We start from the raw sequence: 25,541 nt of genomic DNA, 5'->3' as shown, positions 1-25,541 counted from the left end.
CTAATTAAAAAAAGGGGGCGAAAAATAAATTTATAATTCATTTGAAAAGAACTTTTAACTTTATTTTTTTCTTTCTTTCCTTTCTTTTGGGTTGCCATTTTTTTCTTTGTTTGATATATTTTACTACATTATTACCAATGTGCATTGGTCCTTTGAATTATTTTCATATTTGAAATCTTTTTTTCCTATATTTTTAAATGTATTGCACATTGTATAATTGTATCATTCAATTGTTTATATATTAAATACCAATAAAAATATTTTAAAAAGAATACTGTTGTATTGCTATAAAATTTAAGAGTTGGTTGTTGCAAAATAGTGACTGGAAGTTCCTTAATCAAACTTGTCATAAAATCCCTTTTCTCCCCAGGTATCCCAACATTTCATGTGAACTACTTACTTCAGATGTGGCACAGTTAAATGACCGACTAGCAGAAGATGAACTTTTATTGACAAAACTTTGCAGCTTTCTGCAGAATGAGCCACCACTTAACCCTTTGCTTGCAAGCTTCTTCAGTAAAGTGCTAAGCATTCTTATCAGCAGGAAACCTGATCAGGTAGGGGCTGCATACTATATTTATTTAATTTTTAAATTACGTTAGCTATTTCAGTTTCATTACAGTAAAATATGTAAACATTCTTGGTCATCTTTTTTTTTGGGAAATTTTATTTGACGATTTTATAAAACATTACAGAAAAAAATGAATATACATGAAAAAAATGTATAATACCCCCTTACCCCCCCTCTACTAAACTATATTATTCCCCCCCCAAAACTGCGGAGCCTTAAAAAAAAAAGGAGCATTTAAAGTTAGTTGATCAAAGTGCCAACTCATCTGTGTCTAATCTCCTTAGGCAGATTGGTTACAAGTTTGGTATTTCTCCAGTGAAATGTGTAGAATTGTGAACATTTGTTGTAATGCTTATTATTTACCCTGCTCAATTGATGTGAGCTGAGGACCTGTTGGGTAAGAATTTTGCTCAGAAGTTTAACCACCAATGTTTAGGATTCCCAAACAAGAATGAAAGCATCATCTAGATCTGACTTCCGATATGTTTCCTGCATACAAATCACACCATTTGGAATTCTACAGAATTTGTGCTTGAAAATCTGCTACGGATCTTTTCACATGGTGCAAATTTGTAAATAACTCTTTCTCAAGACTCAATCAAGGATCCTGTCTCTCCATGGATGCTGCTTGACCTGTTGAGTCCCTTCACCATCGATAGTTTCTTGTATCTCTAACAATATGTTTACCCCAAATTTAGTTCAATGAGTTTCTTATCATTAAAATCAAAAATTTGTTGTCCATCATTTTTATTGCTACTCTGGCTGCATTAAATATCTTGACTTTTAAGCACTGATTTTTTTTTTTGATGCTTTGTATGAGAAAATATTAGTTGTTAATGCAAATGAACATTTTAAGATTCCCTACAAGCATGTACATTATGAAAGGGTAGCACAGGATTTGAACTCATTAAGGATAAAATGGGAATTTGAACATGGCTGAGTTATTAGCATCTTGCTTTATTCGCTGTACACCGATGACTGTGTGGCTCACTAGGAAAACAACACCATCGACAAATTTGCTGACGATATCACAGTTGTGTCTTGTATAAAAAAGGGCAATAAATCTGCATACAGGAGGAAGATTGAAAACTGAGCTGAATGGTGCACGAACAACAACCTCTCCCTCAGTGTCATCAAAGTCAAGGAGCTGATTGTTGACTTCAGGAAGGGAAAACCAGATGTGTATGAACCATTGATTATTGGAGGATTAGAGGTGGAGAGGGGGAGTAAATTAAGTTCTTGGGAATCACTGTCTTAGAGGATCTTTCCTGTCAATGTTTCTACTTCTTCAAGAGTTTGTGGAGGTTTGGTATGACATCCGAAACCCTGGCAAATTTCTGCAGATGTGTAGTGGAAAGTATGCTGTCCAGCTGCATCACTGTCTGGTATCAGGACACCAATATCCTTGAGTGTAAATCCCTGCAGAAAGTAGTGGAAAAAACCCAGGACATCACAGGCAAAAGCCTCCTCACTATTGAGAACATATTCAAGGAACCTTGCCATCAGAGAGCAGAAGCAATCATCAAGGATCCATACCATCCAGCACATGCTCTGTTCTCGCTGCTACTATAGGTGTCACAAGACTTGTTCCACGAGGTAAAGGATCAGCTGCTACCCCTCCACATCATTCTCCTCAACAACACACTCAATCAGGACTCATTTAAGGACTCTTACTTTTGCACTTAATTGATTATTTTTTTCCTCTTTGCATTTTGCAGTTTGATTATATTTCTTTATTTATTCAGGTGTATGTGGAGTACAGTTTTGCACTACCAATAAGTGGTAATTCTGCCTGCACGAAAAAGAATCTCATGGTTGTATGTGATGTCATGTATATTCTCTAACGATAAACCTGAATGTTGAGGACTTTAAAGTACAAAATGAGTACTTTGCACCTTTTTCCTGAATTAGATACATTCAGTAATAATAAAGCATAATAAAAATAATAAAGTTACCTTGATGAAGGGGTCAGGCACAAATTGTTGGTTATGTATTTTTATCTTTGCTATTCTCCTACTGGCACAATTGCTCCACAACAGACGCAATATCACTAGCTTTCCACTTGGCTCTGGAACAGCTAGACAATAACTTGTACACACTGCTGCTCTTCATAGACTACAGATCAACCTTCAACACCATTATTCCCTCAGTGCTGGTCAACAAATTCCAAACCCTTGGCCTATGCATCCCTCTCTGCTACTGGATCCTTGACTTCCACATTGGAAGACCACAGTCAGTTAGAATTAGAAACAATGTCTCCTTGTCTCTGACAATCAACACAAGCACACCCTAAGCATTCACCCATGCTTAGCCCACTACTCTACACCCACGATTGAGTGGCTTGGCACAATTCAAATGGTGTATACAAATTTGCCAATGACACTATGGTTGTCAGCTGAATCACAGATGACAATGAGAAAGAGTATAGGAGGGAGATAGATCATCTAGTTAAGAGGTGTAACACCAACAACCTTTCACTCAACATTAGCAAAACCAAGGAAATTATTGTGGACTTAAGAAGGAAATCAGGAGAACATGAACCAGTCCTCTTTGTGGGATCAGCATTGGAGAGGGTCAAGAACTTCAAGTTTCTGGCTGATGATCTGTCCTGGGGCCTCCATGTAGATGCAATCATAAAGAAGGCTTGCCAACAGATGTACTTTGTAAGGAGTTTGAGGAGATTCGGACACTGAAGATACAGGTGTATTGTGGAGAGCATTGTCTGGTTGCATCACTATCTGGTATGGTGCCAATGGTCAGGACAGGAAAAAATTCCGAAGGTTGTTATCTCAGCCTGCGACATAACGGGCACCAGTCTTCACTTCATTGAGGAAAACTACAAGAGGTGATGATGGAAGAAAGCAGCTTCTATCCTCAAGGACTCCCACCACCCAGGTCATGCCCTCTTCACTCTGCTACCATTAGAGAAAAAAAATACAGGAGCCAGAAGACTATCAATGGGTGGCACAAGGATAGCTTCTTCCCCTTTGCCATCAGATTCCTGAATGAACCATAAACCATAGACACTATCTAACTTTGTCTTTTTCTTGCACTATATTTAAAGAATGCTATGTGACGCTGAGTTTCTACAGCATTTCTGTGTAAACTAATAATAAAGGACAATATAGTTGAGATATTGCATACATTAATCATTGATAGTACATTTGTTCAGAAACTGGCTAAGCTGTGTCCAAGGATTTAGAGAAGTATGGGTGGAAATTATGGGGACACTTGCCATGATTTCCCATACTCTTTGCATACAATGAAGTGGAAACATAGTCTTTAAATACAATGTAGTGGCAAATATAGGACTTTTTTTTGAACAAAGGTGCCATATGCTTGAAAATAGTGCAACCTTTAGTACAGGGTCAGGCAACCTTTTACCATGTGTGGGGCAGATATTATATCAGTGGTTGAAATCTGCATGCATTTATTAAGGGCAATTACATTTGACAATTTAATCAAAAGGCTTTTGGTAAGGTGCAATGTAACAGGTTTTTCATCTGTTGAATCCCAAGGCATAAAGGAGGCTTTGATAACAAAAATTAAATTAGCTAAATAATAGCAATATGGTGAGTGGTTTTTAGGACTGGAGGTTTGTGAATAAAGGGAATTTCCCCACATTGTTTTCAGGTTATGGAAATTTGCCCTTGCAGAATTCACAAATTCTATCCAAAAAGAGAATTGTATATATGGTAATAAAATTTGCTCTTACTGAATTTATGAGGGACCAAATAAATAAATCATCACAAAATTTGTGCATGTCCAGGTAACGTCTTTGTATCACAGAAAATCTTGTTTCATCCTAAGTTTGGGGATGGGGCCTATAGTAGGGTTCCCAGGATCTTGTGTTCTATTGCTGTTCTATTATTTTCCCAAAGAGTCACTACTATGCAATCTCAGGTTGGCTCACCTAAAATTTTATTGCTTATTTTGAAATAATCAAATCTCAGGCCCTGATTACTTACAAAGTCTGTATTTACTAGTATACATTTTCTTGCTTGGGTATGCATGTGCCATTGGCAGGATAAATTCACCAGAGATTGATGCACACTGGAATGCAGATGGGATAGTTTGGCTCTCCGGAATTCTTGCATTGATTCTGAACCCCATGAAGTCTCATGACATTGGGTCAATTAAGACCAAGGAAACAAAATAGAGTTGACTGCTGCCCATCGTCTTCTGGCAGTTGAATTCCTCCAAAATCCACCAAAAAGAGTGTTCAGCAGAACCAATGACTGAGCCATATAAATCATGAAGGACATAGTTGCCACACTATCCTATGGTGAATGTATTCATAGGAAGTATTTTCTGTGAAATCCTCTGCCCAATGAAGCTATAGAGCAGTAGGTGCCTCATTAAATGTATTTAAGACATAAATAGATTATTGAATAACCAGGAAATTAAGGATTATGGGAAACAGGCAGGTAAGTGGACTGGAGTCTATGGCTGGATCATACATGATCTAGTTGCATAGTAGAGCAGGTTAGATGTGCCAGATAGTCTTCTCCTGCTATTTTTTGTGTGTTTATATTAAAATTAAACCACAATCTATATGCATTTATATCTTTTAGAATTGGTATTAGTGACCACTGCAGATCCTCCTGAAGCAAAGTTCCATCTTCACATGGAAAACACCCTACGTTTTGTAGTGTGGCATTCTTTTTCTTTGGCTTGGCTTCGCGGACGAAGATTTATGGAGGGGGTAAAAAGTCCACGTCAGCTGCAGGCTCGTTTGTGGCTGACAAGTCCGATGCGGGACAGGCAGACACGATTGCAGCGGTTGCAGGGGAAAATTGGTTGGTTGGGGTTGGGTGTTGGGTTTTTCCTCCTTTGCCTTTTGTCAGTGAGGTGGGCTCTGCGGTCTTCTTCAAAGGAGGTTGCTGCCTGCCAAACTGTGAGGCGCCAAGATGCACGGTTTGAGGCGTTATCAGCCCACTGGCGGTGGTCAATGTGGCAGGCACCAAGAGATTTCTTTAGGCAGTCCTTGTACCTTTTCTTTGGTGCACCTCTGTCACGGTGGCCAGTGGAGAGCTCGCCATATAACAGGATCTTGGGAAGGCGATGGTCCTCCATTCTGGAGACGTGACCCATCCAGCGCAGCTGGATCTTCAGCAGCGTGGACTCGATGCTGTCGACCTCTGCCATCTCGAGTACTTCGACGTTAGGGATGAAAGCGCTCCAATGGATGTTGAGGATGGAGCAGAGACAACGCTGGTGGAAGCGTTCTAGGAGCCGTAGGTGATGCCGGTAGAGGACCCATGATTCGGAGCCGAACAGGAGTGTGGGTATGACAACGGCTCTGTATACGCTTATCTTTGTGAGGTTTTTCAGTTGGTTGTTTTTCCAGACTCTTTTGTGTAGTCTTCCAAAGGCGCTATTTGCCTTGGCGAGTCTGTTGTCTATCTCATTGTCGATCCTTGCATCTGATGAAATGGTGCAGCCGAGATAGGTAAACTGGTTGACCGTTTTGAGTTTTGTGTGCCCGATGGAGATGTGGGGGGGCTGGTAGTCATGGTGGGGAGCTGGCTGATGGAGGACCTCAGTGTGGCATTACTATCATGTTAAATGGATAGATTTGAAATATCTGGCTGTGCAAATGTTGGCAGTCTTGAGGCACTGTGGGTCATTATCAACAACAGAATTGTATTGCATCATAATGTCAATCCATAGTTTAGCATATTCCTCAATCTGCGATTGTGGTTAAGCCAGGGGCCAATCTTAGCTCTGTGTGAAGTATAGAAGGCCACGCTGGAACCAACATTAGTAAAATTGATATGTGAAACAAACATAGTTACATGTCTGCTAAATGATTTTAGCAGTGGAACAATTTAAGCAATTTTTCACAAATATCAGATCAAAGTTCTGCTAACATTTATCATCCCTCATGAACAGTGGTGAATAATTAGCAAATAGGGTTGGCAGCTTCACAAACCTTCTCATCCGCAGCAATCGCTAGGTTTAAGGTATGAGTGCCAAAGGTAGGTCTTTTTGGGCTTCTTGCTGAAATTCTTGCCATCTCGAAATTGAATTTCACCAGTTCAATTCACTGCAAAGCCATGACCAACCACTCAAAGCATTTCATGATGGTGGATGTCAATGAGAATGGCAACACAATGTATTGGATATAGTTCTGAAGAATTGACACATTGTATCAAACTTTCCCAGTACTGACAGCTCCCTATCTGGCTACCTGAAGATGATTCAAGTATCACTTGTCCACATAAAGCCAGCCAATTTCAATCTCACTAACTTCCACATCATCAGTCTACGATGTGAAGTTATTGATGGTGATTCTGTCAAGAGGCACTTAACTTAATATATCTTGCATTACCATTACATGCTTCCAGTTCATTTTTTTTTGAGTGGGACTGTCATTTTAAGAGAACAAATCAAGCTGCAAGTTTTGGAGATTGACTGTGGGCTGACAGGCTGGGGACAGCATGCAGCCAATTTGCTACTTCTGAGGAAGTGCCTGGAACACAGGTACAGAGATCATGTAACCAACATATTAAAGAAACAGTACACTGTTTGATCTGGGGTCATTTTAAGGAGACTGCACAGGAGCAGGAGCTCTTTGAACTAATACTGTGCTAAAGTGGCCCTGTGTGGTAACAGACAATTTGTCTGATTTCTTCCTGTAAGTAGAATGAGTATACCCCACCATGACTAAAAGGGAAGGTCACTTTGAAGGCTGACCCAAGAAAGAGTTCTGGAAGTGCTTTGTGAAAATCACTTGCTTTATTTCCCCTACATCTGAAAAGGGAGAGTTTTGATTGCCACTCATCTGAAAAGGACGTTTCTCAGGAAGCACATCAACAAGGATTTTGTGAGTTTGCAATAGCCTGCATGTCAACACTGGATTTTTGAGACTGATATTCCAGAACTGGTATTCCACAATTATGCCCGAACTGTAATAGTTTGGGGTGTGATGCAAACACTCACGCATAATTGGGGGTTAAGTTTAGATAAGGTATTATATTGTTAGTAATTAATAATTAAAATATTTTAAATATAACACTGTCTTGGCCAATTTCTATTGCTGCTGTCTGATTTTGTAACTATTGAATGCAAGTTTATTGTCACATTATACAGTGAAAAGGGTTCTTCTGTGAATGGTCAAACAAATCAGCTCTTAATGTTCTTGCAAAGTAGGAAATTATCTGCATAATTACAGATTTGGAGGTTATAATGATCAATGCATAGCATGGGAATACTGTTCTGATGTTCACGCAGGAGCCTGATGGTTGTGGGGAAGAAACTTTTGTAAGGCTTTGTGCATGATTTCACACTCTTCAACATTCTCCGTGACGGGAGAAAACCATGTTTCTTGGGTAGAATCAGTGCTTCAGTAAGTTGGCTGCCTTGTGTAGGCAGTGGGATGTGTTGATGGAATGGAGGGAGCTTTGTGTAATGTTCTGAGCTGCATCTACCAGCTTTTGCAGCTTCTTCCAATCTTGGGTGGAGCAGTTCCTGTATCATGCTGTATCCAGCTGGTCTGCATCCTGTGGTGTACCAGCAGAAATTGTTGAGTGACATGAGGGGCATATTGAACTTCCTCACTTTTCCAAGAAAGAATTGTTGATTTTTTTTTGCCTTTGGTCCAGATCATGTAATTGAAACTATTTACTTAAAGCTATATACTATCTCCACTTTAGCGTAATTGATGTGGACATGAGTATGGTCTCTACACCTTCTAAACTCTATGATCACCTCCTTTGTCTTACTGTCTTTAGGGTTATTATCTTGGTACCATGCCTCTCGACTTATTCTCCTTTCTGTATTCCGTCTCATTATTTGATATTCATCCAATGTCTGTGGTATTGTCAGTGAATTTGAGGATGGAGTTGGAACTGTATTTGGCTGCACAGCCATGGGTGCAGAGAGGGTTGAAAGTGATTGTGGAGAAGGCATTTCTGCCCATCATTGTTGATCGCAGTCGGTTAGACAGGAAGTCAAGAACCTAGTTGTTGGGGTGGGGTGGTACTGATGCCAATGTTCCAAAGTGTTTAGAAACGAGTTTGCTGGGGACGATAGTATTGAAAGTGGAGCATTTGGGTTAAATAGTAGTCTGCTATAGGTCTTCTTGGTGTCCATGTATTTCAGGATGAGCGGATGGCTAGAGAAGTGGCATCTGCCATAGACCTGTTTGAACATCAGGCAAATTCATGTGGGTTAAGGCCAGCTGGGAGGCTAGATCTGATGTAAGCCATGACCAACCTCTCAAAAGTATTACATCATGGTAGATGTCATTAGTCATTGAGATCTTGTTATCTTGCTTTTCTTCAGAACTGGTAGGATGGTGGCCTTCTTGAAATACAGGGAGTTGAGATTTAGGGCTTGTTGCAAAGAAAAATTAGAGTTATCTGTGAATACAGTCAGCAAATTAGCAATTGGTCATCAACTTGGCAAAAGTGGTGCCAGGAGAGCGGAACCAATACAATTAATGTTAGATATCAAAGGGTACAATATCATTTTTTACACCAATTATACAACTGTAGCCGACCACTACAAAGAAACACACACACACACACACACACACACACACACACACAGTGTGGCAGGTTAAGCTCACTCTTTATTAGGGCTGGAAAGGCTGCTTTTATATTGTTCAAGTTCCCACCGTTTTTGCTGATTGACTGAGTCAGCCATATTAACAACAATAGTGGGCGGGAACGTCCATGCATATGAATGCCCTTCTTCCCCAGCCTATTTCTGCTAAGTTAAATGGGCAGCTTGACCAATACCATTTTAGGGCTGTTGGTCTGATGCTGCCTCAGCTTCTATCCCCGCCAGTTCATTGTCCTGGGAGTCGCTTTAGTGATCTCTGTCTGCATCTGCTGCCGCGCGATGTTTCAGCCGATCTCCGCAATTGCGGGCCACCATATGATTCCCCCCCCCCCCCCCCCCCAGAAGTCCCAAAAGTCTTTTGTGGTCTGCCTCTGCATTGAGGTGTTGTCTCCATGGGTTCTGCTGGGTCTGTGTGTGCAGGCTTGAGTCTATTTGTAGTGAAGACCTTTGGTTTACCACCGATGTCCAGCTCGAAGGTGGCTCCGTTGTTCTGGGTGACTTGAAAGGGACCTTCGTATGGCTTCTGGAGTGGTGAACCATGGGGTCCTCTGCAAACAAACACGTACTTACAGTCCTTGAGTTCTTTGGGGATGTTGGACTTGGCTTTTCTGTGTCTGGAGGGTGGGATCAGAGCCAGGTTACGCTCCTTTTCGCGCAGCCTGTCCAGGAAGGTGGTTGTCTCCTCCTGGCCTGTGGAACAAAATCCCTGGGAACTGTGAGTGGGGCTCTGTAGACTAGTTCAGTGGAGGATGTGTTGAAGACTTCTTTTGGTGCTGTTCGGATGCCCAGTGGTGCCCATGGTAGCTCGTCCACCCAGTTGGGGCCCTTGAGTTTAGTCACGAGGGCGGTCTTCAGATGCCTGTGGAAACGCTGCACCGTGCCGTTGGCTTGCGGGTGGTATGCCGTCGTATGGTGTAGCTGAGCGCCCCATAGGTTGGCAATGTCGGTCCACAAACTGGAAGTGAACTCTGTGCCTCGGTCAGAAGTGATGTGCTTTGGCAGTCTGAATCTTGCAATCCAGGACGCAAGGAGTGCTTTGGCACAGGACCTGGTAGATGTGTCGGCCAGGGGGATTGCTTCTGACCACTGGGTGAAGTGGTTGACCACTGAACAGGTAGCGGAAACCCTGAGAGACTGGCAAGGGTCCCACTATGTCCACGTGAATGTGGTCAAACCTGTATTCTGTTGGCTTGAAAGGCTGTGGGGGGACCTTGGTGTGTCACTGCACTTTGGCACTGTGCACACGCCTTGGCCCACACCTGGACTTGTTTGTGCAATCTATGCCACACGTACTTGTTGGCCACCAGCTGGTCCGTAGTCCTGATGGATGGGTGTGCCAGCCTGTGGATGGAGTAAAAAAAATTCATCACCTCCATGCCGTTGGGAAGATGGGTCGAACCTGCCCAGTGGCCACATCGCACAGGAGGGTGGTAGTACCTATGCCGACTGGAACATCCTGAAGCCGAAAGCCTGTGACAGCGGTCCTGTACTGTGGGATCTTATCGTCCTGCTGCTGTGCCTCTGCCAGTGCTGCGAAGTCCAGACTATTGACCAGGGAGTGGATGCTGTGTCTTGACGAGGTGTCCGCGACCACGTTGTCTTTGTCCGAGATCTGCTGGACGTCGGTGGTGTACTCTGAGATGTAAGACAAGTGTCTCTGTTGGTGGGCTGACCAGGGATCGGAGATTTTAGCCAGAAAGAAAGTCAGTGGTTTGTGGTCTGTGAAAGCCCTTCCCTCAAGAAAGTACCAGAAGTGGCGGATAGCTAACTACAGCGCCGGTAGCTCTCTATCGAAAGCACTGTACTTTAGTTCGGGGGCCACAAATGTTTCTATCTGCTATCTGCTGCTCCAGGACTCTACCAATCACTGTTCCTGAGGCATCGACTATGAGGGCCGTGAGTGTATTTGGTCTGGGGTGGGTCAGGAGTGTAGCTTTGGCCAGAGCTCTTTTGGTTTCCACAAACATGCATGCGGATTCGTCGTCCCAGGTCAGGTCCTTCTCCTTGCCGCACATCAGGATGAACAGAAGGCGCATCACTCAGGCAGCTGCTGCAATAAACCTGCGATAAAAGTTTATCATCCCCACGAACTCCTACAGACTTTTGGTTGTAGTAGGCTTTGGGAAGCTGCGGATGGCCTCTACCTTGTTGGGCAGTGGTGTGACCCTGTCCTTTGTAATCCTGTGGCCCAGGAAGCCAATGGTGTTCAGGCCAAATTGGTATTTGGCCAGGTTGATGGTGAGGCCGAATTCCTGCAGACGACTACAGAGATTTTGGAGGTGCTGAACGTGTTCCTGTCAGGTTCTACTTGCCACGAGGACATCATTGAGGTAGATGTAAGTGCCGTCCAGGTCTCAGCCCACTGTGTCCATTAGTTGCTGGAATGTCTGTGCTGCATTTTTCAGCCCGAATGACACCCTCAGGAACTTGAACAGCCCAAATCGAATGATGATGGCCGTCTTAGGGATGTCATCAGGATGCACCGCGATCTGGTGATATCCTCCCACAAGGTCCACTTTTGAGAATATTGTTGCCCTGTGCAGGTTTGCCGCAAAATCCTGGATGTGTGGCACAGGGTAACGGTCTGGGGTGGTGGCATCGTTGAGCTGGCAATCGTCGCCACATGTTCTCCAGCCCTCAGTTGCTTTAGGCACCATGTGCAAGGCGAGGCCCGTGGGTTGTCTGACTGTCAAACAACACCCAACTCCTCAAGCTTGTGGAACTCCTCCTTGGGCAGTTGGAGCTTCTCCAGGGAAGTCATCTCATCCTTGCGTGGAGAGGTGGGCTCTTAGTCAGGATGTGATGACTGACGCTGAGTCGAGGCATCTCTGCTGTGAACTGAGGGGAAAGGATTGCTGGGAATCCCGCTAGCACCTTGGAGAACTCATCCTCCGAGCTGTGGACAGAGTCCAGGTGCATTGCTGGAAACCTAGTGCCCCTCAGTGCGATGGTCTGGTAGGTCTCGATGTGGACGAGTCGCTTACCCTTAAGGTCCACTAGGAGGCTGTGGGCTCGCAGGAAATCCGCTCCGAGGAGTGGTTGTTCCACTGTGGCTAGCATAAACTCCCACGAGAAGTGACTATTCCCGAACTGCAGCTCGGCCCTACGAGTGCCATAGGTCCATATACTGCTGTTGTTGGCAGCCCTCAACGTGGGTTCCACTAGCCTGTGCCTAGTGTCCAACCCTGTCAGGGATATCACGCTGACCTCTGCTCCTGTATCCACCAGGAAGTGTCTGCCAGACAGGAGGCTCTCTTGGTGGCCAGCTGTCGTGGCCATCAGCGACGACTGGCCTTATCGTTTTCCCTGGAACTTGCAAGGGGACTGGCATCGGCGGGCCTCGGTGCCCCATCTCTGGTGGTAGAAGCACCATCTGTCACTGGACTCGCTCCTGCCTTTCAACTGCTGTTCCTTGCTTGGGACTGCTCTGGTCTGATTGCGGGACTTCTTTATGAGCCGAGCACTTCTGTTTCTGTTTCCACAGAATGTCTGCCCGTGCTGCGACTTTCCAGGGGTCAGTGAAATCCGCATCCACCAGGAGCAGTTGGATATCTTCAGGCACCTGTTCCAGGAACGCCTGCTTGAAAATGATACCGGGCTGCTCATCTCCTAGGAGGGCCAGCATGTCGTTGATGAGTGCCGACGGGGATCTGTCTCCAAGCCCATCCAGGTGGAGCAAACGTGCTCCTCGCTCTCTCTGTGAGAGTCCAAATGTCTCGGTTAATAGCTCTTTGAAGGCAGTGTCTTCTGATGGTGGCTGTGGATAAAGTTGGCCACTCAGTCTGCGAATCCAGGGCGCTGACCTCATGGTAGTACCGGGTGGTTTCTGCTGTGATGCCCCAAATCTGGAACTGAGCCTCTGCCTGGTTGAACCACATGCCAGGTCTGACTGTTCAGAAGGTTGGGAGCTTCAGGCTGACTGCGCTGACTTCTGCTTCATTCTCCATCGCTAGGTTTAGATTCCTTTTAAACCATCGGGGTCACCAATTGTAGCCGACTGCTACAAAGAAACACACACACACACACACACACACACACACACACACACACACACACACACACACACACACACACACACACACACACACACACACACACACACACACACACACACACACAGACAGTGTGGCAGGTTAAGTTCACTCTTTATTAGGGCTGGAAAGGCTGCTTTTATATTGTTCAAGTTCCCGCTGTTTTTGCTGATTGACTGAGTCAGCCATATGAATAACAATAGCAGGCGGGAACGTCCATGCATATGAATGCCCTTCTTTCCCAGCCTGTTTCTGCTGAGTTAGTTGGGCAGCTTGACCAACGCCATTTTAGGGCTGTTGGTCTGATGCTGCCCCAACTTCTACCTCCACCGGTTCGTTGTTCTGGGAGTTGCTTTAGCGATCTCTGTCCGCGACTGCTGCCGTGTGATGTGCCAGCCCGATCTCCGCAATTGCGGGCTGCCACACTACACTCTGTATAAATTAGATGGACTTAATTCAAATTGTTCTGATAAATGTTCCAGATGTAGCAAAGAAACAGGAACCTTATTACTTGCAGTTTGGTCTTGTGGAAAAGTGGGAAAATTTTGCGAAGACTTGATTATATTATTGGGACAAATTATGAAGATGCTGATACCATAAGATTTCAGAACATTTTTGTTTGGTGATTTTATATGACACTGATACTAAATTGAAGTTAGACAAGTATCAATAAAGATTTTTTGAGTGCAGGAATAACGGTGGCACAGAAATGTATGGAAGTCAGATAATTTTATAAGGTTGGATAGATGGCATACGGAAATTCAAACTTGTATACCATTGGAAAAGATAACTTATAATTTAAGGAATCAACCTAAGAATTTGTACATGATTTGGAAACCATATATGGATTTCATCAGTAAGAGTCTATCTTCGTCGTCTATATAACACCTGCTCCTCCCAATTAATATGTACAAGATAGAATAATATGTTAGGAATATATGAATAGTGAATGATAAATAAATCCAGGTGTTTTTTTTTGTTTTTTCTTTTTTTCTTTTGGGGGAGGGTGGATAGAAAGGAAAAATTTATATATCATTTTTATTACATTGTATTGTTATATGATGAAGAATTATATGTTTGTATTGATGCAAATGAAAAATAAAAAAAAAATTCCAAAAAAAACTTGGCAAAACTACTGTGCTCCAGATTCAAAGCCTTTGGGCAAAAATGCTGAATTACTGAATTGAATTAAGTGTCCCTGTCCTTGAACGTGGATTTGGGAATGCTAGGAAAACTTCTATTAGCCTGAGTTTGACTGACAGTTTATGGACATGAACATCTTGCAGATATTCCTCAAGTAGTGGACTTGCGATGGTCAGGAAAGCACACCAACATTAGTTTTCATTTTAACAAAGAAAATATTTGTTGATCATTACATTAAGTTCAGTTCTATTTATGACTTCAGAAAATGCAGCAGTCTCGATGTGAGCTGAAAAATGGTAAGTGACATTCATTCTATGCAAGGACAAAGCAATGACAATTTCTAACAAAAAGAATTCTGACTATCTTGACTTAGCTATTACGATTAACTGAATAGCCACTTAAATATTGTGATAATTAGAATAGTTCAAAGACTTGGTACGCTATAAGTGACATAAATCTAGTCTCCCCAAAGTCTTTCCTTAATTTACAGAGTATGATTGAATAATTTAAACATTGAGTGTAGTTTCAAAGTAGTTAAGAAGCTCTTCTTGTTAATTCTCTCCATCAAAATTTTGCACTGCAATTTCTCACAAAAATTATTTCAGAAATGACTCCCAATCTTCAACCTCTACTTCCAGAAAGGACACTGGTTGTATGTGCATTGAAATGGCACTGTTAGACAATAGACAATAGGGGCTGGAATAGGCCAATTGGCCTGTCGAGCCAGCACTGCCATTTATCGGATCATGGCAGATCTTTCTCTTTCAATAACTAATCCCAGCTTTATCCCCATAACCCTTAACTCCCCGGCCCACAAGAGTCTTATCTAACTCTCTCTTAAACCTATCCAGCAAATCCACCCCCACCACCCTCTGTGGCAATGCATTCGACAGATCCACAACTCTCTGGGTAAAAAAAATTCTCCTAATTTCTGTCTTAAATGGCCTTCCCTATGTTCTTAAAATATGCCCTCTAATTCTAGTCTCTCCCATCATTGGGAACATGTACTCCGATTTCACCCTGTCAAGCCCTTTGATAATCCTAAATACCTCAATCATGTTCTCTTCCAAGTCTGACTAACCCAAAGCTAGGAACTCCTTATCCATAAGCAGTCTTGTAGAACTTGCATTGGAAGTTAGTGGGTCAATTGGGGACAAGTATTTAAAGCAATTATTGACAGCTTGATATTAACATTTACATTCCATAATAAAATAACAGCTGTGATGGTAGGTTAACTGGCTATTCAGGGACAAAGGGATAACTGACTTGGTTTTGCACTACCTTTATAATCTTTTGACATTTCCTGACTTCCTCTGCTTCTCCACTTTTATGTCTTTCTTAAAGATATTGCCTAAAACTTAGTTCTGAGAACTTTTTGTCATATCTCCTCTCATCATTTTGTCATGGTAACCATTTCTATAATTGTGTTTTTTTTGGACAAATTGCTACATTAAATATGCTAAATTTGCAATTTATTGTATGATCTTGAAATTTGAGACTTTATTCTGAAATGTGCCTGAATTATATTTTCATCTCTGCAGTTTAAAGTCAAGAAATGTTGATAAAGAAAATGTTTGTGAAATTGGAAATGATTTATTGCTGATTGTATCTGAGTTTTTGAGGGGTATTGAGAAACAAAGAGAATTAATAAAATTCTGCCTGAGATGCTGCAACTCAAGAATTTTCTTTTACTGCAGATTATTGCATTTTTACGAAAGAGGGATGCATTTGTAAGCTTAATGCTCAAACACATAGGGACGTCAGCACTCATGGATTTGCTACTCAGGTTATTGACGTGCGTTGAGCCACCACAGCTGAGGCAAGACGTTTTAAATGTAAGTTGCAAAACTATGGCTATGATATGAAAAGAGAATGGACAACTGAATTTTTACAGAATGTTTCTGTATAAATCATTGGAATATAAATACTAAGATGTAAAGAAATGCTGGGAAAGTTGTTTAAGTACAGCTAAAAAAGGCGGAAAGAATACTTTTGAAAGTACAGGAGGCAAATTGGAAAAATTTCCAGTTTTACAAGTTGGGGAGGTTGTTGGACTTGTTGAGTAAAGGGAATAAAATTAATCTAGTTGTGTGCATTGTGGCTGCCTTCAGGTGTAAATGCTTGAACAATATCAGTTTGTATTTAAGTACACATTTAATATATATTTATAAAATAAAAATGTATGAAAGTTAAGGAAATAAGGTAGCACAGTACACAAAATGGTTGAGAAATTCAGCATAAAACATAGTAAAAGACAGCTGACATCTTGGGCCTGAATTCTTCACCAGGAGTGTCAAAAAATCAGGCAAGTGCCTGAATAAAAAGGGGGAAGGAAAGGGGAGGAGTACAGCCGAAGAGATGGATGATCTCCTGTTGATTTTTGATACTTCTGCTTAAAGGCTCAGGCTCTAAATATTGACTGAATTTTACTTCCTTACCATGCTGCATGACCTGCTGAGTCCACCACTTTTGTGTACTACATTAATATTGGTTACCAAAATAATCTAGTAAATATTTATTACTTTAAAGAATGTTCGAGATGAAGGTAGCAGAAATTCTTTGGTTTGGTATTAACTTCAGCTTTAGTTTATAATTTTAACCATTTCTAGTGACTTTTCTGCTTTGCAGTGGTTGAACGAGGAAAAGATCATTCAGCACTTGATAGAAATGATACAGCCATCTCAAGATGAAGATGTAAGTAGAAATAAATGGTGGTATTGCTTGAGGAAAAATGGGTGATGTGGGCATTGTTTTGTCTATGTTCTGTGTAATTTTTCTCCTCGTTTAACCAAAACTTCTTATTGTCATTTCTAATGGAGTCTATTGATCATCTTTCATAAAGCAAATCTTTTTAGAATGAGATCTTTTAATTCATAAGATTCTCAGTAGGGAAGACCTGTAAAAGTGAAGCCTATCTCTTTATCTTTACTTCCTGGCAGGATCTAAACGCAATTATTACAGTTCTGAAAGATGGAGATTTTTAGAATTTGTTGATCTATCTCTGTATTATTGCACTGTTCCTTTTTGAACAGAGGGAAATATTTTTTTTCTCTCTCTACTTTTATACATGGCTCTTTTGTGGGGGCTTATTTGAGTCTTCATTTGTAAAGCAAGCTCTCGTCTACCTCTCTTGTCCTAATACAAGTTTATAGGTGTATATCAATAATTTGGAATTAAATGTTGGAAACACAAGAACTGCAAAGGTTAGAATCTGAATTTATTGTCAAGAACATGACACAAAATTTGTTGTTTTGTGGCAGCATTACAGTTCAAATATTGCTATAAATTACATTTCAAAAATAGAACAAGAAAATAGGAGAAAGTGAGGTGGTGTCTATGGTTCACTGTCATTTCAGAAATCTGATGACAAGAAGCTGTCCTTGTGCCACTGGGTGCTCGTCTTCAGGCTCCTGTACCTCTTTCCTGATGGTAGTAGTATGAAGAGGGCATGGCCTGGGTGATGGGAGTCCTTGAGTAAGAGGTTGCTTTCTTAAGACACCACCTCTTGTAGATGTCCTTGATGGAGTGAAGATAGGTGCCCGTGATGATTTTGGCTGAGTTAACAGCTCTCTGGAGGTTTTCCTCTCCTGTGCATTAGCACCTCCATACTAGGCAGTGGTGAAACCCATTCTACAGCTGTTGAAATTTTCGAGAGTCTTTGTTGACATACTAAATTTCCTCTATCTCATCGCAAAGCATTGCAGCTGGCGAGCCTTCTTTGTGATTTCATCGACATGGAGGCCACAGGATAGATCCTCAGAAATGTTGACCCCCCCATGAATTTGAAGATCTTGACCCTCTGCACTGCTGAATCCTCGATGAGGACTGGTTTGTGTTCTCTCGATTTCCTTCTGAAGTCCACCGTCACCTCCTTGGTTTTGCTAACTTTGAGTGCAAGATTGTTGTGACACCACTTGGACTAGCTGATCCATTGTCCTCCTGGACGTTTCCTCCTTGTTGTCTGTGATTTTGCCAATGACCGTGATGTTATTGGCAAATTTGTTGACAGCATTTGACTTGTGCCTAGCCACACAGTCATGGGTGTAGAGCAAGTCAAGCAGTGGACATCCTTGAGGTGCGCCTGATGCAGGAGCATGAGATCACATATCACCAAATTTAAGGACTGTTTCTTTCCTGCTGAACCACACAAGTAAAATAATGTTGTTTTTGCTCTGTTGTGATCTAACTGATCTCTTTCAGTAAGTCTGCAATCTACTGTTTACTGCTGTACTATGTTTGGGTTGACTAGCTTGACTGCTCACAAAAATTTTCATTGTACCTCAGGATATTTGACATTGAACTTGATTTAATTGAGCTGCATGTTATGAGAGGTTTTATTGCAGTGAACCAGAATAATCTTGTTAATACTAAGATGGTTAATTAGGATGAGTTGCTTGCTGCCTGAAATCATGATGAGGGTAGAAACTGCAATCACTGTTTGAAAAGTTGCTGGACGAATATCTGAAGAGTCGTAATCTGCAAGGCTATGCAACAATATTAACATAATGAGCGCCAAATGCCAGCCAGTATAAATGTGTATTTATTACACATTTTAGTGCTATTGATTCCTCCTCTGCAGAAGTCTCATATCTATGGCAAGCTTGAAAGGTTATGATTTTCAGTTTTATTTTAATGTTGAAGGAGATATTAGAACTGAGAACAGAAATCTACAGTGTAGTACAGACTCTTTAGCCCACAGTGTGGTGCCATAATAAACTGCTCTACCATCTGCCTAGAAGAATCCTCCAGTTTTCTCTGTTCCATGCACCTATCTAATAGTCAATATATTAAAAAATCCTATTGTACCTACCTCCACTATTGTTGCTGGCAGCACATTCGAGGCACTCATCACTCTGTGTGAAGAATCTCTTGTACCCCCCACCCCATATTTACTTCCTAGCACTTTACTCCAATGCCTCTGGTGTTAACCATTTCAGGGTTGGGAAACATTTCTCTGGCCATCCACACAATCAATGCCTCTCATCATTTTGTACATCCCTATCAGGTCTCATCCTCTGCCACTCCAAGGAGAAAAGAACAAGTTCGCTCAACCTATACTGATAAGGCATGTTCTCAATCCAGGCAGTATTCTTGTAAATCTCCTCTGCACTCTCTCTACAGCATTCACATCTTTCCTGTAATGGGGTGATCAGAACTGAACACAGTATTCCAAGTAGGGTCCAGCCAAGGTCTTGTATAGCTGTAATACTACCACATGGCTCTTGAATTCAATCCCACATTTAATGAAGGCCAGCACAAATCTAACAACGTTTTCAACCTGAGAGTCCTATTGACACAGACCCCAAAATTATGCCATTTGTCCACATTGCTCAGAGTCCCTCCATTAACATTGTATTCTGTCTTCAAATTTGACTTCCTGAGATGTGTCACCTCTCACTTTTCTGAGTTGAACTCCATCTGCCCAGCTCTGCATCCTATCAATGTCCCTTTGTAACCTCTGGGAGCCTACCAAACTATCAACAACACTACTCACTTTTGTATCATCTGCAAACTTACTAACCCACCCTTCCACTTTCTTATCCCAGAACAGAACAGATATTGGGCCACCAATCAAATAGTTTCATGCCATTCTTTATTTTGTGATATTTGGATAATTTTAAACATGATTAAAATATAACCACTTCCTATTTTACATGCAAAATACTGAATATACACCATTATCAGTGAACATTTGATAACAGAAAAATAGTTAATATTTAAATGATCTTCTATCAGAACAAGTAACTTGTTCCTCTGATATTCCATTCAAACAATTTAAGTTTCAAGTTTGCAGCTGAAAACATGACTCTTTCCTTGAATACATTTGAAATGTTATTGAATTCTAAAATAGTTGTCTTCAGATATCTAATACCTTTTATTTTAGAGGCACTCCAATGCATCGCAATCATTGTGTGAGATCATCCGCCTTAGCAGAGACCAAATGATTCAGATGCAGAGCCTTCCAGAACCAGATCCGCTTTTGTCCACGATAGAGAAGTATGTAGTTTAAAAAAAATGTTGTCGTAACATAGTGGTACTCCTGTTGTGCTTGCATTGAAAGCAAATGCTATGCAGGGAAAATTGTTTGATTTCAATTTTATGTTGGATGAGAAAAGCAATGGATTTGTACTTTGGAAAGATGGATATAGTTGCTTTATTGCTCAAATACTTTATATTTGTTTGTAAAGTAGTCTTAAGATTGGATTAACAATCAATATGTCTCATGTTTTATCAATAGATGTCAAAAGAAGTAGTAACTGAAAATTCTTAGAAATAATAAATTACAGTAATCATTTTAATTTGCTTTGTATGCAGAGTTTTTAAAATGAAGTTGTGCATTATCAATTGTTATAGTTTCTGAATGGTTTCCTATTCCTACCCAAGATTCACAAGCAGAACTGCCTTGGCAGATCTATTGTTCCTCCTGCCCCACCATCTATTGTTTCTCCTCCTCATTCACCAACAGTATCTAGACCTTTTTGCCCTGTGCCCCCCAATCCCCTCCCACCTGTGTCAATGACACAACTTGTTCTGTCTTTTTCTTTGAAAACTTCCATTTCCATGACCCCCAGCACATCATCTTCACCATGGATATTCGTTTCCCCATCAGGAAGGCTTCGGGTTCCATGGCTTCTTGAATGCAGACAGTAAATTACCACTTTTACCAATGCTTTCTCTTTTTTTTTAAACTTATTTTCTCCAAATTAAAGATATAGCATTAGTCACAGCAATACCTGCCTTTTTGTCAGGTGCACAGAACAGCCCCTGTTCTAATCCTGTTTCAGTCCAACACCTCAACTCAACCTATCATCAATTGCATTGGTGTTGCCTCATGTCCACACAGTGCTCAATAATTTCACTAACAACTGCTAATTTCCACTCCATCCTTGAACTGTTTCTGATGCCTTGCTCCCCTCTCTGTACTTCTCTGTCTCCATTTCAGGAGACATACTATCCACAGATATCTCATATAAACCCCTGATTCCATAGCTACCCAGGTTCTAGCCCTCTCACAGGACCCCACCGTGGCTCAAAAACTCACTGTCTCCAACACTATCTCCAACCTCATCACCTCTGGTCACCTCCCTTCAACGGCTGCCAACCTCATTGTCTCCCATCCTTGTACTGCTCGCTTCTACTTTCTACCCAAGATACTAAAACCCAATCATCCAAAAGTAGACCCATTGCCCCACCAAACTAGTTTAATCTTACCATAACCCTATCTTTTCTCCCCTGGTCTAATCCCTCCCCACCTACATCCATGGCATCTCGCATGCCCTCCATCTCTTCAATGACTTCAGATTTCCTCAAACTGAATAGCTTCATCTTCCGATGGATGTCCAGTCCCTTTGTTACCTCTATCCCCCACACAGGTCTGAAAGCACTTCACTTCTTTCTGGACCAAAGACCTGACCAGTCCTCCTCTACCACCACGCTCCTCCACCTGGAAAAAATATCCTCACTTCAAATAATATCTCCTTTAATTCATCTCACTTCCTCCAAATTAAAGGACTAGCCATGGGTACCTGCACAGGTCCCAGCAACACCTGCCTGTTTGTGGACTTTGTGGAGCAATCCATGCTAAACCTACACATGCAAGACCCCTCAACTTTTCCTCCTGTATATTGATAACTACATCAGAGCTACCTCATGTACCCGCGATGATCTTGTCAATTTCATCCACTTCGCGGCCAGCTTCCACCCAGATCTCATACTCACCTGGTCCATCTCCGACAACATCTTCCTGGTTCTCTGTCTCCGTCTCGGGAGACCAGCTTTCCACTGACATGACCTACAAACCCTCTAGCTCCCACAACTACCTTGACTTCACTTCCTCACACCTTGACCCCTGCAATGATTGTATACTCTTCTCTCAATTTCTTCATCTCTGCCACATCTGCTCCAAAGATGAGATCTTCCAGGCCAGATCTTCTGAAATGTCTGCTTTCTTCCACAAACCACCATCATCAACTCAGCCCTCATCTGCATCTCCTTCATTTCCCTCATCTGCTCTGGCCCCCTCTTACCCCAGATGCAACAAACATTGAATCCCCCTCATCCTCACCTACCACCCCTCCAGCCTCTACATCCAAAACATTATCCTCCAGAATTTCTAGCACTTACTACAGGATCTCACCACTACATATATTTTTCCTTCTCCTCCTCTCTCTGTCTTCTGCAGGGACCGCTCCCTCCATGATTCCCTGGTGGACTGATTCCTCCCAACCTATTCTCCCCCCCCCCCCCAACATCTTTCCATGTTGCTGCAGAAGATGCAACATTTGCATCTGCACCTCCTCCCTCTCCACAGTTTGGGGCCCCAAACAGGCTCTCCAAGTGAAGGAATACTTCACTTATATATTCACAGGGCTGATTTACTGCATCTGGTCCTCCCTTTGAGGAGTTCTCTACATCGGAGAGAGTAGTCGCAGATTGGCAGTTTGCTTTGTGGATCACCTCAGCTCTCTCAGCCTCAGATTGGAGGAACAACACCTTATTTTATGTCTGGGAACTTTCCAACCAGATGGAAAGATAGGTTTATGCTATCTAGTTCATCTTTTCTTCTCCTCCCCTTTCCAGTTTTTCCAGTTCTCCCCTCCCTCCCCCCTCCATCCTATCTCTCTTCTCCCTGATCGCTGCTGTCCCCTCCCTCCTTTCGCTATCATCTCCTGCCTGTGCCACTTCCCTTTCTCGTTCCCCATCCTATTGTTTGGATCTCCTCCGACATACTAGTATTTTTACCTTTGCCACATAAAGGACACTGTTTGACTAGCTGAGTTTCTCCAGCATTTTGTGTTTTTACAGATTTTTATAATTTACTCCAGATTTGACCTCTTCCTACTCTCTCTCTTGTAATGAAGCTAACTTTTTTTTATCTAAATCCTTCACCACGTCTTTTCCCAGATGAGGCCTTCCACTTTAGGATATCCAAAATTTCTGGTTTCATCAAGAAACATGGCTTCTGCACCAGTAGTCTGACAAAGCCCAGACCTGCATCTCCTCCATTGCTCATGCTTCCATTTTCACCCTACTTCCCTCCAGACAGAATGGGCCATCACGTTCCACCTTGTCAGCCTCTGCATCTGACATGTTATCTAATTTCAATGAGTTCTCAGCACCACCCACATCTTAACACCCATTCCTTCTTTTCCCAGGGATCAATCTCTGTGACTCCCTGGTTCTTATTTCCCACTCTTCCTTTCTTTGGCTTGGCTTCATGGACGAAGATTTATGGAGGGGGTAAAATGTCCATGTCAGCTGCAGGCTTGTTTGTGGCTGACAAGTCCGATGCGGGACAGGCAGACACGGTTGCAGCGGTTGCAGGGGAAAATTGGTTGGTTGGGATTGGGTGTTGGGTTTTTCCTCCTTTGCAAATACTAGAGCGCATCAGATGCCCCCCAAAGTTCCTCAACATGGTTATCCAACTGCACGAAAACCAACAAGGTCGGGTCAGATACAGCAATGAGCTCTCTGAACCCTTATTTCCCACTATAACTGCAGAAAGTGCTGAACTTGTCCCTATATTTCCATCCTTGCTTTCATCTGGGCCCACAAACATACCTTCCATGTACCTTCTCTACTTCCTCTATATTGGTGATTTGAAAAAAAGGTTTGAGCAACTGAGTTGCTGTGTACCTGCTCTTTGTAGGAATTCCCAGTTGCTATCCATTTAAATTCCCTTCATAATACTCACACAGACCTGTCTGCCCTTGGCCTCATCCATTGCTAGGGTGAGTCTGAATTTAAACTTCAGGAACAACATATCATATTCCTCCTGGACAGCTACAAACCCAATTGTAGTAACGTTTAATGTTCCAATTTTAAGTAACCCCCCGTCACTATCTGGTTCCACTGTTTCTATCTCTCTTGCTCCTATTCTCACATTTCTCTCCAACTTATCTGTTCTCTAACACTGCCAACACTGTTTACTGCCTGATCCACTCAGTTTCTCCCCCTCTTTTTATGCCCTTTAAATACTTGATATCTTCTCTTCCTACATTAATTCAGGTAGATAATCTTTTATCTAAAATTCTGAAAACAGAAAACCTCCAATAACCAAACATTTTTTTGGATGGATGTTGTCTGTACACCAAAGCTCACGTTTGGCGCCAAACATGACCTGACGCTTACTTGAATATACCATGTCAGTCTGTGTCAGTAATTAGTGGAACCTTAGGGAATCCTTTTCTTTATAGGTGCCAGCAGAAAAACAAAGTCCAGTTCCTGCGATTTGCTGTATATGGACGCCTGATATGTCGTAGATGGCCCAACGCCTGAACACCCTCCCCTCCCCACCACCCCGCTGCCGCTGCACCCTTCAGTTCAGTGCCGCCCCTGTCCAGAGACCCTTCCAGTTGGAATGTGTCTTTTTTTGCTCAAATCTGAAGTCAGCGCAATTAGTTAATGTACTGCCATTACTATTATTCTGTTATCTGAAAAATTCTGACATATGTCTGGTTCCAAGGGTTTCAGATAAAAGATTCAGTACCTGTATCAATAAAGATTCTTGACCTAAAATGTTGACTGACCACGTTGTTTGACCCACTGACTTTAAAAATTTTATTTACAATAAGGTAGAAGTCAATTCCAGCCATTTAAACACATACTGCCCAAATACAGCCAATTAACCTACAACCCCATCTATTATGGAGGGTAGGAGGAAACCAGAGCACCTAGCAAAAACCCACACAGACACAGGAAGAATGTACAAACTCCTTAGAGATGTGTTGACTTTTACCCAATAGAATAAATTGCTGCCTAATCTAGTTTTAAAAATTTTTTATGGTGCAGTTTATGTTTAGAAGTCTCTAAGTTAAGATATTGTCTTAAATTTTTCAGTAGCAGAGAGTAAACAAAAACAAGGAATAGGAGCAGGAGTAACTCCAGGAGTTGTGTCTGTTCTGCCATTTAAAAGATCCTGGTTGATCTGTCTGCTACCTACCTGCTTTTTCCACGTAACCCTTAATTTTCTGATTAAACAAAAATCTGTCCAACTCTTAAATATATTTAATGAAATAGTCTCTACTGCTTCCAAGGGTAAAAAAAATCCACATATTACAACTCTCTGAGAAAAGCAGTTCCTTCCCAGCTCTGTACTAAATGTACTCCCTTGAATCTTTGAGATCTCGTCTCGCCTATCAATGTAAACAATTTTCCAGCCTCTATCATATCTAACCCTTTCATAATTTTATGTTTCCATAAAATTACCTCGCATTCTTTTGAAT

The 25,541-nt window shown here is 42.0% G+C and overlaps 1 protein-coding gene across 12 annotated transcripts in view; it reads left to right on the top strand.

Annotated features, from left to right (window-relative positions):
* The window catches only part of ppp6r3 (protein phosphatase 6, regulatory subunit 3), a 104,740-nt gene that overhangs the window by 24,787 nt on the left and 54,412 nt on the right, over window positions 1-25,541 (top strand). For 11 of the 12 annotated variants that reach the window (XM_069899670.1, XM_069899662.1, XM_069899653.1 and 8 more), the window contains 4 exons: window positions 371-557; window positions 16,014-16,151; window positions 16,945-17,010; window positions 20,201-20,313. In XM_069899670.1, coding sequence (XP_069755771.1) covers window positions 371-557; window positions 16,014-16,151; window positions 16,945-17,010; window positions 20,201-20,313 — 504 coding nt within the window. The remainder of the gene's footprint in view (window positions 1-370; window positions 558-16,013; window positions 16,152-16,944; window positions 17,011-20,200; window positions 20,314-25,541) is intronic. The other variant, XM_069899680.1, reaches the window with a different exon arrangement.

Source organism: Narcine bancroftii, chromosome 1, assembly GCF_036971445.1.
Source record: "Narcine bancroftii isolate sNarBan1 chromosome 1, sNarBan1.hap1, whole genome shotgun sequence".
In the NCBI taxonomy this organism is placed as follows: Eukaryota; Metazoa; Chordata; class Chondrichthyes; order Torpediniformes; family Narcinidae; genus Narcine; species Narcine bancroftii.
Note: the sequence above shows the minus strand (reverse complement) of the source record. Positions and strands in the feature narration are given on the sequence as shown.